We start from the raw sequence: 14,683 nt of genomic DNA on the forward strand, positions 1-14,683 counted from the left end.
TCAAGCGGAAGCTGCAGAAGCTTTTACACCTTAGTCTTGGAAGTGTCGTACCGTCCCTGCTGCCCCACCCTACTGGTCACAACAGACCTCCCCAGGTATAGGAAGACAGGGACCTCACAAGGTGTGAACACCAGGGCTCAGGGCTGAGCACGAGCCATCTTGGAGCCTGGCTCCCCCCAGGAGTTGTTTCTTGGGGAACGCAAGAGAGTGGTGAGCTTCTGGAGTCCAAAACCTTGCCCGAAATAACCGCGGGTGATGCCAGGGAGGAAGGAAAGCTGGGACAAGGCTGCCGAAGGCACTGTTGCATGAGGCCGGGCTGCAAGGCCTGCCAACAGAAGAGGGGACCAGAACGCAGAGCAAGAGCCCAGGCCTATGAACGTGGCTTCAGAGGAGTCTTGGAATGCTCAGAGCCTACTGGGACTGCATCTGGAGTGTTTGAGTGCTGTCGTATGCCAGCTGTTATTCTAGTGTTCAGGGAGAGGAAGCCGGTCCCCCAGCTTCACTCACAATCTGGAGAAGAGAAGGTTCCCACAGGTAGCTCCGGAGAAGTGAGCCCAGCAGAACCCTAAGCCTGGAACAGCATGTGTCCACTTGTGTTCGCCACACCTCCCCTGGGGCTGTTTGTGCTGCGGGGGGGGAAAGTCACAGCCCCACTCCCGGGGCGGTCCAGAGGTTCGCGTTTTTCAGCCTCAGCCGGACCCTCCACGCCGCTGTCCTCACCCCCCTGAGAGGTCACCCCCTGATTTACCTGTGGTCTGACCTCCTCACCTGGGTGCATGACTCCATTAGCATCCCGGCCGATGTCTCTGTGCCTCTGCCTGGACCCAGGGGAGGAGGAAGACGGGAGGCCTCCCCCTGTGCTCTGGCTCGTCTCCCCCTCGCCGTCCTCAGGAAAGCCTCGGGAGCAGTAGATTGTTTTCAGACAGGCTTAGCTTCCCTCGATAAGTTAGATGTGATTGGGAAATCCTGAGGGCTGACCCACATCAGCACAGGGCTGCCTCCAAGCAGACACCTTGAACCCAGGGGACACAAAGAACAGTGCCTGGTCCACGTATTGTCGGGTCTTAGGGCTGCAGATTTGCGGGCTAATGGTGGAGCTCGAGCCCATGAGGGATATGCGGAGGAGGTGGGGCCGTGTGTTTCCAAGGGCCCCCGCGGACCTCATGTTTGCCAGCTCCGTAATGACCCAGGCGCACCGTATACGTTCCGGTGGGAAGAGGTCCAAGTGTAAGTTTGCTGCAAGAGAATGATTGGCCTTCTGCCCCACTGGTACATTTTCCCAAAAGGTCCTTTCTAAAGATGTTTCTGTTTCTTGTTTCCTTCATTCCCTTAGGTTCTGGAATGAATTTGTTGCAGATCAAGGACAAAGTCTGGTCGCGGGTCTGCCTTGCTGCCTGTGCTCCTCATTTAGAGGAGAAGCTTGGCTCACCGGTACCGTCCTGCTCCGTTGTGGTAGGTCCTCTTTCCGGCGGCATGGCTCCTTTAAGAGCTGGCAGCTACCGGGGAAAGCAGTGTACAAGAGAAGCGTTTGACATAAGTCAAAGCCGAATGTCTTGATCAGTGCCTTGCATTTAGCAGGTACTCAGGTGCAGGTATATATGACTGCCTCGTGGCGGTGAGGTGTGGGGTAGGGGGACTTAGGAAAATTCTGCTAGAAATTTATTAGGATAGGAAGAAAAGTTGAAGGTATAAGTTGTGGGTGATTGCGTACGTTAGGAAAAAATACACAGAATGCTGAAATTCTTGGGGTAGGAACCACCTCTGAAGCTTGAAGGAGGCAGAGAGTAGGAGTAAATACAAAGAGGTGCCAGGAAGCTACGGAGAACGCAGTCCCTGGCACCGTATTGCCCGGGCTGGAATGTCGTCTCTGCCATTTGCCAGCTTTGTGACTTTAGTCTGTGCCTCTGTTTCCTCATTTCTATTGTTCCTGAAGGAATAATGATACTTTCTATGTTGTCAGACTGATGTGCAGAATAAACAGGTCGATGCATTTAAAGTTTATTTATTTCAAGAGAGAGAGAGAGAGCACAAACAGGGGAGGAGCGGAGAGAGAGGGAGGGAGAATCCCAAGCAAGCTCCACGTCGTTAGCATGGATGCAGGGCTTGAACCCACGAACCGCGAGATCATGGCCTGAGCCGAAATCAAGAGCTGTGCGCTCAGCCAACGGAGCCACCCAGGTGCGCTGTAAGTGAGCTGATGCATTTAAAGTGCTCAGGATAGTTCTTGGTCCCAAGGGCAATATCAAAAACATTTAGGGCAGCCACATGGGAAAGGATGAAGCGGGACCACTCTTACACCACACACACAAAAATGAGCTCAAAATGGATCAAAGACTTGAATGGAAGACCTGAAAGCATGGAACTCCTGGAGAAAAACAGGTGTTGGTGATGATTTTGGGGATTTGCTACCAAGAGCAAAGGCAAGAAAAGCAAGTGGGACTATGTCAAACTTAGAAGCTTCCGCACAGCAAAGGGAAACCACCGACAAAACTGAGAGGCCGGGGGCCTGGGTCCCTCGGTTGACTCTTGATTTCGGCTGAGGTCATGATCTCACGGTTCCATTCGTGATTTTGAGCCCCTTGTGGGGCTCTGTGTTGGAGATACACAGCCCGCTTGGGATTCTCTCTTTGCCCCTCCCCGTGCTTTCTTTCTCTCTCTCTCAAATAAACTTCAGAAAACCAAAAAGGCAACCTATGGGATGGGAGAATATACATAAAAATCCTGTATCTGGGGGCACCTGGGTGATTCACTGGGTTGGGCGTCCGACTTTGGTTTAGGTCATGATCTCATGGTTCATGAGTTGGAGCCTCACGTCGGGCTCTGTGCTGACAGCTCAGAGCCTGGAACCTGCTTCAGATTCTGTGTCTCCCTCTCTCTCTGCCCCTCCCCCACTCATGCTCTCCCTCTCTCTCTCGCTCTCTCAAAAAATAAACATTAAAAAAATTTTTTCAAAATCATATATCTGATAAGGAGTTAGCATCCAAAATATCTAAAGAACTCACACAACTCTGTAGCGAAAAGACAAACGGTGTGATGAAGAACATTTAACCATTAGCACGACACCCCCATTCAGAATACACACTGGCTGGGTGTATTTGCCTTGGTTTCCCCGAGTTAACTGACTTTAGTTCTAGGCTGCTCTGTGGGGAGAATGGAGTAGACAGCTGGGCCCTGCCCTCAGGGGCCCTTTGGCAGGAACACACAGAACGGCTGGATGGTTGAGGATGTCAGGAAGGAAGGAGAAGGGTCCCTGAGGCCTGAGGAGGGTGATGAGACGGATCAGGTTGCCACTTGTGCTGCCCGTTCAGAGTCCCGGCCACAAAAGCACTTTTCTGAGATCAGCACCGATGTACAGAGCTTAGGGAGGGGTGTCCCCCGCCTCGGAAGGGGGACAGTTCAGGACCCAGCCTTGCTGAAGCACAGCAGAAGGAATGAGGAAGGGCCAACAGGAAACAGCCCAGCCTCTGGGATTGGTATTCCGTGCACGGCTTCTGGTTTTGTGTGAGATGGGAAGCAATGTTTTGTCCACGGCAACAGGCTTTGTTTTCCTTATGCCGGGAACACATGCCTCCAGGAGGGAGCTCGTGCACAGACTAGCAGCTTGAGGAACCAAAAAGAACCGATTCTGAAAAGCATGTTTTCATTTGTAACAGATGCACCCACGTGATGGGGGGGTCGGGGGACGGGGACAAGCGGAACCGGTGTTTCCCATCATCCCTTCTTCGGAAGGTGGTGCCCAGGCAGCTTTCACATTTTTTGCAGGAAGGTATCTGGAGATGGATGGTATTGGACACTTCTCCAGCCCTGCCTTGCAGCCTCCTAACCCATCTGTTTGACCAGCTGCTGTGGCTTTTCAGTGTCACCTGGCCGCAGCCTGCCGGGGTGGGATCTCATTTCCCTCCCTTTCCGCCCAGGGCTTCTGTGACTCCGTGTTTGTGCTCTGCAAACCTGGAGGTCCAGGGAGTTAACATCCCACGGGACACCCTTCAGTAGCGGGTGACTGCCTGTGGAGATGTGCCCCTCGCCCCATTCCCAGGTGGACAACCCCCAGATACTTTACATGGCTCCTCGGACGCTGCCCACAGTGGTGACCAGCTTGACAATGTACCCTTGGGTGGCCTCTCCCTCCTCCCCAGGTCCCCTTTCGTTTTCTGGGGTCACTTTCCCAAATAAGCCACCTGCACACGAACTCTGACTCTGGCTCTGTTTTTGGAGGCAACGGGGTCTGAGACATTTCTCTCCCAGGAGATGGCTTATTCTGATGTAAGACTGAAATTTTGCTATAAGGAGCAAAATTTCTTTCTAGGCCCCAGGAAAGCCCATCATTTATTTCAAACTTTTGGAACTAAGGTAAAGTCAGGGAAAGGGGGGGGGGGGAAGTGTCTCTTTTATAGCTGTGTTTTCTATGGGTCTGTCCAGCGGGTGTCCCTGATCTCTGGTCCCACAGCTGCCCTTGGAGGAGCCTTGGGGGCCAGGCTTCTCAGGGGAGTTCCCTCCCCCACACTGCCATTTTTTTGGTTTATTTTCTCTAGAAAGTTGACCTCTGCATTTGCATGTTGATTCTTCTTTTTTTTTTAATGTTTATTTGGAGAGAGAGAGAGAGAGCACACAAGCAGGAGAGGGGCAGAGAGAGAGGGAGACAGAGGATCAGAAGCAGGCCAGCACAGAACTCTATGTGGGGCTTGAACTCAGAACCGTGAGATCATGAACTGAGCTGAAGTCGGTGGCTTACCTGACTGAGCCACCCAGGCGCCCCGCATGTTTGGTTACTCTTTTTTTTTTTTTTTAATTTTTTTTTTTTAATGTTTATTTATTTTTGAGACAGAGACACAGCATGAATGGAGGAGGGGCAGAGAGAGAGGGAGACACAGAATTGGAAGCAGGCTCCAGGCTCTGAGCCATCAGCCCAGAGCCCGACGCGGGGCTCGAACTCGCGGACTGCAAGATCGTGACCTGAGCTGGAGTCGGACGCTTAACCGACTGAGCCACCCAGGCGCCCCATGGCTATTCTTTTAAATTTTTTTTTTTTTTCAACGTTTATTTATTTTTGGGACAGAGAGAGACAGAGCATGAACGGGGGAGGGGCAGAGAGAGAGGGAGACACAGAATCGGAAACAGGCTCCAGGCCCTGAGCCATCAGCCCAGAGCCCGACGCGGGGCTCGAACTCACGGACCGCGAGATCGTGACCTGGCTGAAGTCGGTCGCTTAACCGACTGCGCCACCCAGGCGCCCCTCCCATGGCTATTCTTAATCAGATTGCTGGGCTGATAGAATGAGTATGTAAGGCATTATGTCTTTCCGTGAATTTGCTTACTGTGTGTCCACTGGTTATGTATTTACCATTAATGCTATACCAGAATGTGGAGCTTACGAAAAAGTACAAGATGGGGATTGGTTTGTTTTAGCTGCCTCTCAAAATCCAGTGGTGTTCAAGGCAGTGGGATGACCTTTAATTTATAGTTCCTAGCCTGTGCTGGGTTCTTCTGGCTTTTCGTGAACAGGAGGGGACATCCTGTTGCGACATCCCTTGGGAGTGATGTGAGTGCAGGCCCAGTGACCTGGGGCTTGTAGCATTCTTGCAACCTGCGGTTTGGACGGCTGTGAACAGGTGGGATTTGCTTCAATAGGGCGTACTTGCTTCTCCTCCTCAGGGAGCCATTTCTTCCTACTACGTCCAGCGCTATGGATTTCCTCCAGGATGCCAAGTGGTGGCCTTTACTGGGGACAACCCTGGTGAGTACCTTGCAGGATTTCACTCTCCCAAGTAGCCTGACTGGGTCCATTTGAGAATGTCGGCCAGTCCAGCCTCTTGAAACCCTTCCTCCCTGGCCACCTGCCACACTGCTGGCCTGTAATCTGCCTCCTTGTACCTGCCCCACCTTGGTTCTGCCTCTGCCTCTGCCTTCTGGAGCCGCTGAGGGCTGCCCCCTCCGCCCCAGGTGAGAACTGATCAGTGGTTAAGGAGGGTAGTCCTGCCCATCACCCCCCCTTGCAACTGCCTTTTCTGTTCCAAGCTAAACATCTCAGTTCCTCCAGCCCTTCCTCTGGGACATGGTCTTGGGTCTCCTCCCCATCATTTGCTCTATGGATATGAATTATTCCTCATCCGAACACCTTTCCCTCCCCCAGCCACTCCAGGAGGGGTCATCAGGTCTCTGAAGAAAGGCCAGATGGCCACACTGTACCACCAGACCGCTGCCCCTCAGCCCCACCCCCGGCAGCCCTTTCCCTAACGAGCCACCAAATTAGGATTGCCAGGTAAATACAAATACAGGTACAGGACACCCAGCGTAACTCCCATTTCAGAGGAACAACAAATAATAATGTAATATAAGCGATATCTGTATTTCACATAACCACAAATGATTTTTTAGTGTAAGTATGTCCCAAAGCATGTTCCTCTGAAATTCAATTTAACTGAGTGTTCTCCTCTTTGTCTGGCAACTCGACCCTAAATCACCCTCCTAGGCTCCTGCTCTAAGGAAGTGAGGGTCAAGTAACGTGGCCGAGAACCAGGGTCTGCTGTCCAAGGGAGGCTGACTTCCCTTCGTAGAGCCTCTCCTGCTTTCCTCCGTGGTCAGGGAACATGCGTGGCTCTCTGTTCTTTCTTTCTTTTTTTAACTTTTTTAATGTTTATTTTTGAGAGGGGGAGACGAGAGAGAGTGAGCAGGGGAGGGGCAGAGAGAGGGAGACACAGAATCCAAAGCAGGCTCCAGGGTCCCAGCCGTCAGCACAGAGCCTGAGGGCGGGACTCAAACCCACCGACTGTGAGATCATGACCTGAGCCAAAGTTGAACGCTTAACCGACTGAGCCACCCCGGCACCCCGTGGCTGTCTGTTCTATTTCACTCTCCTTTGAAACACATTTCTTTCTATTTTCAGACTTCAGCCCTTCTCCCGGTTTCAACACCCACTAGCCTCCCTGTACTTTCCTTCTGTTGGCTGTGTAGACGAGCAGGATATGAGCATCAAAAATAAATAGAGGCATGTGTGCCTAGGAGTGTAGTTGTATGCCTCGAAATAGAGCTGATGGCCCTGGTTAAAATTCATTCTTAATAACAGTGGCTGTATTATTAGCAGTAGTATTCGATTCCATATTTTCTGCGGTGTCTGTGTATATTTTTGTGATGAGGAAAAAACATTTAAGTCACTGCTGTTCAGCCACTGCTACAAATAACACTCATGGTGTTCCTCAGTTTGCTTCTGGCCTGTCTGCTCTGGAGCTGAGGGGACAGCTAGCACGTCCCCGCCACGCTTGTGGCCGCATCTGTGACCTGTCTCTCCTGGGACAGCTGTGGCTCTGGTATCTGGGGGGATCCCTAAGAGCCAGACAAGGGCCCTTCCTGTCCCTGAGCAATTTCTGTAGACGATCGTGCGGAACCCTGTTGTCAGAGCACAGAACCAAACAGACCAGGTTTTGGAGGAAGGATCCCAGTGTTCCTGGTCCAAAGGTGAAGGGGAGGGAGGTAGACGCTGGTAGACAGTGGCCTGATTTCCACGGTGGCGAGGCATGAAGCCCCATGCTCTGTCCCTGGGTCGAGAGGCATCTCCAGCCTGCAGTGTGCATGTTCTGGTGCCCCAGGCTCCCAGGGCCCACTCAGGGCCAGTTCCCATCAGCCCTAGAAGTTGGGAGGTCAGAGAAGAGCAGAGAACAGTTGGTCTATGAGCACCAATTTAGGAAAATTCTACAGTTTTGTGGGCCACGTCTATTTTCCTTTCGGAATGAAAATAACCTCACTGAGTCTCGTTAGGCAGTGTATATACTCGTATCTCCTCTATCAACTAGAAGCATGTCAGGAGGAAGAAGGGGCCTTTTTAACCACTGCAGTGAGCTTCTGGGCATGTTTGAGCAGGAATGACAAAAAAGCAGCTTTCCAATCCTTCCTCTTGGACCTTGGTTTCAGGCTGAACAGGCAGGTAGCCCTTTAGTCGGTTCCTCCCCAAGTCTGGCCTTTAGTCTGCTGGTGTTTTATCTATTTATTTAATGTTTATTTATTTCTGAGACAGAGAGAGACAGAACATGAGTTGGGGAGGGGCAGAGAGAGAGAGGGAGACACAGAATCTGAAGCAGGCTCCGAGCTGTCAGCACAGAGCCCAACGTGGGGCTCGAACTCATGAGCCGTGAGATCATGACCTGAACCGAAGTCAGTGGCTCAACTGACTGAGCCACCCAGGCGCCCCGCTCTGCTGGTGTTTTAAATAATGTATTATCTGCTCCCTCATTAAAACAGCAGGGGTAACAAGCAAACAGACTAACAGACGCTTGTGCTCTTTTTCTTACAAGGGATACCTCTTCACTGCGGGAAAAAAAAATTTTTTAATACTGACGAACCAAAGGAAGGATGCAAAAATCATCCATAATCTCTTAACCCTGAGATAGCTACAGCTACAGTTCTGATGGCTATCCTTCCAACTTTCTTTCTATGCTCATAAGTAAACATATCTTATTTTAACTAACCTGGGCAATCTTTTTGTGCAGTATCATTTTAATGGTTGCCTACGGTCCAGTCGTCCCGCTTTATTTCCCCAGTCCTTGACAGTGGAGGCTGATGGGGCTTCCAGTGTTTGGGGACACATCCAAACACTGGATGTGTTTGTACTCAGCAGTACCCATGGCTGGTTGTACTCAGCAGAAGTGATTGAGTACATCTGTCCTTCCCACATCTCCTTTCACTCACTTATTCATTCAGTCTCTCGACATTTAGTGAGTACCTACTGCATGCCAGACCTTTCAGCTCCAGAGTACATCAGTGAGCAAGGCAGACAAGAATTGCTCTTAGGGGCCTCATGTCTAAGGGGGACGGACAGTCCCCTTTACCTTCTGCTTGGGTGGAAGGAAGCCCCAACTCCTGCCTCACCTTGTGACACACTCTGCCGTGTGTATCCTGATGTCTTGACTTGGGCCCCTTGGTTCTTGCTCTTGTGAGCACCTGATGGTGGGGAGTTTGGGCCCCTTTAGAAGAAGCTGGGAAGCATGACCACAGGGACTCTACCCCCTGACCCCTGGGACCTTCCCTTGGGCCATCCTGAGCCCTCAACTCACCCTGTTCCTTCCTCTACCCTAGCATGTGGATTGGGGCGGGAGGTAGGCGCTGGCTCCCACCTGGGGGTGAGTGTGGTTTGCTTTGTGGCTCCATGTGACCTCCAGCTAACCAGAGGCTCCCCTCCTATTCTCAGCGTCGCTGGCAGGCATGAGGCTGGAAGAAGGTGACATTGCGGTAAGGTGACTTCTCACACCTACAGGCGGAGCTAACTCTTCCTGCCCTAGGGGACAGGGGTTCTGGGCCCCAGTATCATCTTTGTTGTCTATTAGAGGGTCTGCTGGCCCCAAAAGGCAGCTGAAGGAGGGGATAGGAAGACCTAGGCCCCAGGATCTATTCGTATCTCCTCTGTTAGAAGGTCATGGCCTTTGCTGGCAGGTCCCCTTAACAGTGGCCAGTCTTGCTTGGTGCAGTGACAGAAGGGTCTGACCCTTCTGGGTCTAGTGGGAAAGTCATTGGGGAATCAGTTGTTACCCAAACCATTAGTTAGATGCAATTGTGGTTAAATTCTAAGAAATTGGCCTACAGTTTCCATGAGATCCTAAATCTGGTTGCTAACTTTGGACTTACCTGATGTGGGAGGGTCAGAAGGAGGTTTCTCCGAGGAAGGGACATTTAATCAGCGGTCGACGGCATCAGGAGTGACATGATGGGGGTCGGGGCTGGTACAGCTGAGCAGAGAGGCGCCTCACCTCTGCCCGTTTCTTCCCAGGTCAGCCTGGGCACCAGCGACACCCTGTTTCTCTGGCTCCAGGAGCCCATGCCCGCCCTGGAAGGGCACATCTTCTGCAACCCCGTTGGCTCCCAGCACTACATGGCACTCCTCTGGTAGGCTTGGTGGGGAGGAGGGTGGTGTGGGCAGGTCTGGTACCATCTGGAGCCCTCAAGTCATTGTGCTCAGCAGCTGAGACCCCGGGACTCGTTGGGTCCTTCTGACAGCAGAGCTGGGTGGGGAAGAACCCGGCATCTGGAGTCCTCCCCAAACCCAGATTGCAGTCCCATCCTCAACACCTATATCTTGTGTGCAGATGCCACAGCACATGTGAGTCACACTTTGCTCATGAAATGGGAAGAATAAAAGGTTTACTTCGTAGCGTTGTTATGACATGCCTAGCACATGGTAGGCCTTCAACAAATGGTAAGAAGCACATCCTGCCTCCTGACAGTCGTCATGGAGGAGGTGTGCTCTGTACCCTGATCACAGGCCTTTGGAAACCCACTGGAAGCTACTCAGGGAAGTTTCTGAGCCTCTAGGCCCCAGGAACCATTGGAGAATATATAGGTCTATTAAGTTTACCAGCTCTGTTCCATCATCCGGGTGGTATGATGTATACAAGCCACAGCTCCTGTCTCTCCCTGGTATTTCAGGGCTGGTTGTGGCAACCCCACAAGAGCCCAAGACCAGTGCGTTTCCCGGCAATTCCGAGGGGCCTTTGCTGGGCCCGATACCTTGTGGTCCAGCCTGACCTGCAGCCCTTCTCCCTCGGATTCTTCACCAAAATATGTGGGTGCAGTCAGCAAGCACTGGGTCCCTCCCTCAGAGGTGTGTGTGCTTCTGCAGCTTTAAAAATGGCTCCCTCATGAGAGAGAAGATCCGTGATGAGTCAGCTGCCTGTTCCTGGAGTGAGTTCTCTGAGGCACTGCGGTCCACGGAGATGGGGAACGGCGGGAACCTGGGTAGGCTATTTGGCGATGCCTGGGCCTGTGAAGCGCAGCGGTTGCTGGCAGAAAGGACAGGGCCTAGGGCCTCGGGGGTATGGGGAGGTGAGGGCCATGGAGAAGCCAAGAGGAGCCCTACCTGTCTATCCTTCTGCCCCATGGGCCTTCCAGACTAGTGTGAGACCCCATGATCTGAGTAAGGTTGGGCCGTTCTCCATGCTTTGAGTGGAAGTCAGGCCATAACTGCATCTCTGTCCCCCGCAGAGGCCCTGGTGACAACATCAGGGATGGCAGCCACGGCTCCTACTCTATCCCATTGTGTCCTCCACATGTAGCTTTCTGTCCCAGATGCAGGGTTCTGTTAGGAATGGTGGCCGGCCTTCTGAGCGGGGAGGAGACGTGTCTCCCTTGATCAAACCTGCGCTGGTATTTCAGGGCTGGTTGGGCAGCCGCCTCTGGCCCGGGCTGCAGGTGAGAGTAGGAAAAACCGTCTCTAAGAAAGTGTAGCTCAGGGCCTTTCTTCCTGTCCTGCTGGAGAGCGGGAACCAAGGGTATTCCCCTGACTCTTCTGGTAGACCCAGATGTAGGGTCATTTCACCCTGTTCTTTAATAAGTCTTTGAGAAGCTTATCTTTTGTTTTTGATTCCCGACAGTGAATCTCTTCCCGGTCTTGTTTCAGGTTTTTATTTTGACGTAATGGAGATCACCCCTGAAATTATTGGGCGCTATAGGTTTAGTGCAGAAAACCACAAGGTACGTGTGGTATTGGTATTGGAGAGAAATTGGCTCCACTTTTGAGTACTAAATTTAACAATCGCCTATCAGATTCTGCTGCTCTAGGGACGTCATGTATTTACTCATCTATTATTAGAGCAGTTTCTTTTTAAGTTTATTTATTTTGAGAGAGAGAGAGAAAGCATGCAGGGGAGGGGTAGAGAGAGGGGGATTCCCAAGCAGGTTTTGCACCATCAGCATGGAACCCAACACAGGGTTCAAACCCACGAACTGTGAGATCATGACCTGAGCCAAAGTCAGACGCTTAACCGACTGAGCCACCCAGGTGCCCCTAGAGCAAATGTTTTTGATGTGCCAGAGTGCATTTTAGTGCTGGGGAATCAGCAGGATCTAAGGCAGACATGCTTAGAAAGCAGAGTGCAAATCACCTGTGTCCACGCTGACTGTCACTGAGAGTCATAGAGACTGTTGACTTGGCCGACTTAACCCTGCACCCCCGAGGACTGACACTGTCTCCAGATCAGGAATTCCTTCCTGATGGAAAGCCTCTGGGACGGGAGGCACTAACATTTATTGAGGGCTGTTTAGCTCCAAGCACTGTGCTGATGGTTTCCCATATCCCTCATTTACTGCTCATAGCCTCTTGAGGTCCAGAGAGGCTAAATCATGTGCCCAAGTCACCAGGGCCTGGGTGGTGGAGGGGGGCCTCCAACCCCAATCCTCCCTGGCCCTGAAGCTGCTGTTTTGTTTCTCCTCCACCCTGCGGCCTTCCCTAGGTGGGGTCAGTAAGTCACTCTGTCTGGTAACTGTTACAGTTAGAGTAGGCATTGGATTTGTAGCTGATGAAGCCATTCTGTATTGGGTTATAAGTGGGAAGCTTTATATAAACTGTAGAAGGAAGGAGTTCATCTCGGTTTTCTGAGGAAGGATCAGAGAAGATACAGAGAAGGTATGCCTGTTCCCTTTTCCATAAACCCATCGAGGGCTAACAGGGAGAAGGCAGGGTCTATGCTGGTCACAGGGGCTCAGGCATGGGCAGAGCTTGGGTTGACACCCATCAGCAGCTGTGGGTCGTCAGCGTAAGCTGCAGGCTGTCACTTAGTATCAAACACCCAGACCAGACTCTGCCGTCTAATTGGGTCATTGTAACCACCCTGAGACACAGGTACCGATATTACCTCAGTGTTTTTAAGACCCCGGCAAGGTCTGCGTAACTTACTTGAGGTCACAGAGCTGAACCCTTGGCAGCCTGAGACTAGCCCTCTGATGCTCTGTTTCTCCAGAGCGAACATCCATGAGGCTGGGAGTGTGCGTGTGTGAGTGATGTGTTTGTGTGACAGGTGCTTAGTTGGTTGAGCCGCACCGGAGGTCTGAGTCACGGTTTCTGAATCTGGGCTGTCATTTAAAAAGACAACACACGCACACGCACACACACACATACACACACACACACAATGAAGGGAAAACAAGGAATCTTCACTCTGTGCCTGCTTTCTCTTGGGAACAGGTCCCAGCATTCCCCAGGGATGTGGAGATCCGAGCACTGATTGAAGGGCAGTTCATGGCCAAGAGGATTCATGCCGAGGGCTTGGGCTACCGAGTCAGTAAGTGAGCTGCTCGTGGGCTGTGTTCTGGGGCACGGACCCCCGTACATACCCTGAGGTGCCTGAGACCCTTCCCAACGTCCAGGCCAGGCCTCACAGATTTGTTGTGGCTTCATCACAAGGGCAGGAGGGACATGGAGCCTGGCCCCCGTGGCGTGGGGTGAAGGTGAGTCAGGAGCGCCTGTGGGCTGTTCTGCTTCTCTGCTCTGTCCCCATGAGCCTGGCCTCCCGGTGAGTAGCTGTAGCACTTGGAGACCTTTCTGTGACCTGAACCTCCAAGATGCCCCAAGCTCTGGAGCCTGAGGACATGGGCAGTGCAGGTGGGAAAGGCCTAGGTGGGCTCCATCTGCCCTGGGGGGGCCCTGTCCAGCACCGCGGCTCCATCGGGGACGAATGGGGATACAGAACCACTGTTGAAACCAGAGGTCTGGAACGGAAAGGCAGAGCGGGGTGGGTTGGGGAGAGGGGCACCCGTGGGGAGAAAGGGATTTCTAAGAACCTGAGCTCCGGAATGGGCAGCTTTAGGTCCGTGAACTTCCCCTTAACTGCTGGCACTGGAGTGGCCTGGGGCGGGGCTTCTGCCGGGAGGGTGTATTTGTCCCTCTGGGCACCTGAAGCCTCTTTGCTTGAGCTCCAACTCATGCTACTTTTATGGACAATCTGAGTTCTGTGTCGTATGTTTTATGTCTTTGAACCAACCAAGTCCGAGGATACTATAGCAGTAAGCATTAGGGAAGCTTTTTTGAGAAGCTGTCGTGCAGCATCTACTAAAGCTGCACGCACACCCTCCAGCAGCCTCGCCTCTTGGCGAACGCATAACAGAAATGTGTACACGTGTTCTCTGAAGACGTCCAAGAGAACATTCATCGTGGCACGGTGCTTAATAGCCCTGCACTGGAACCCAACGCCCATCGATAGCAGGCAGGATAAGTGTGTGTGGGGTATTCATGCAGTGTGATACTACACAGAAACGAAAATCAACCAGCCCCCACTAGCTGCAGCAAAAGGGGCGAATCTCATCAATGTAACTCGGTGGAACAAAAGAAGCCAGACACAAAAGGGCATGCGGCGGGATTCCATGTACATCAAGTTCAAAACCAGACAACACGATTCGCAGTCACTGGAAGCCAGGACAGTTAGCAGCTACCTTTCAGGAGAAGGCAGGAGAGGGCCTCTGGGGTGCTGATGATGCTGTCTTTCCTGAGTTACACGAGGTGTGTTGAGTTTGTGAGAATATGTCAGGCTGTCGGCTTATGAGGGGTTACGTACATTTTTCAGGATGTATGTGTGTTCACCACAAATCTTATTTATTTATTTATTTATTTATTTATTTATTTATTTATTTATTTATTTAGAGAGCATGTGTGAGCCAGGGAGGGGCAGAGAGAGAGAGAGAGAGAGAGAGAATCCAAAGTAGGCTCCGTGTGGTCAGCATGGTGCCCAACATGGGGCTCGAACTCCCAAACTGTGAGATCATGACCTGAGCTGAAACCAAGAGTTGGACACTTAACTGACTGAACCACCCAGGCGCCCTCATCACAGATTTTCAAATAAATAAAATAAGCATTATACACATTCCCATTTCTTTCCATTGCATCCCTCAAAGCGTAAAAAGAAATTCCCTGAAGGTCTCCAAAGCTTCC

General features: G+C 51.9%; 1 protein-coding gene across 1 annotated transcript in view; it reads left to right on the top strand.

The window, feature by feature from the left end:
- Window positions 1–14,683, top strand: part of XYLB (xylulokinase) — a 58,746-nt gene that overhangs the window by 19,257 nt on the left and 24,806 nt on the right. Inside the window, exons 9-15 of the mRNA XM_047100253.1 lie at window positions 1,334–1,452; window positions 5,653–5,734; window positions 9,179–9,219; window positions 9,755–9,870; window positions 10,604–10,719; window positions 11,381–11,454; window positions 12,944–13,040. Coding sequence (XP_046956209.1) covers window positions 1,334–1,452; window positions 5,653–5,734; window positions 9,179–9,219; window positions 9,755–9,870; window positions 10,604–10,719; window positions 11,381–11,454; window positions 12,944–13,040 — 645 coding nt within the window. The remainder of the gene's footprint in view (window positions 1–1,333; window positions 1,453–5,652; window positions 5,735–9,178; window positions 9,220–9,754; window positions 9,871–10,603; window positions 10,720–11,380; window positions 11,455–12,943; window positions 13,041–14,683) is intronic.

Source organism: Lynx rufus, unplaced genomic scaffold, assembly GCF_022079265.1.
Source record: "Lynx rufus isolate CCGP_SWC_20201006 ecotype Redwood Valley unplaced genomic scaffold, mLynRuf1.p SCAF_5, whole genome shotgun sequence".
Classification (NCBI taxonomy): domain Eukaryota; kingdom Metazoa; phylum Chordata; class Mammalia; order Carnivora; family Felidae; genus Lynx; species Lynx rufus.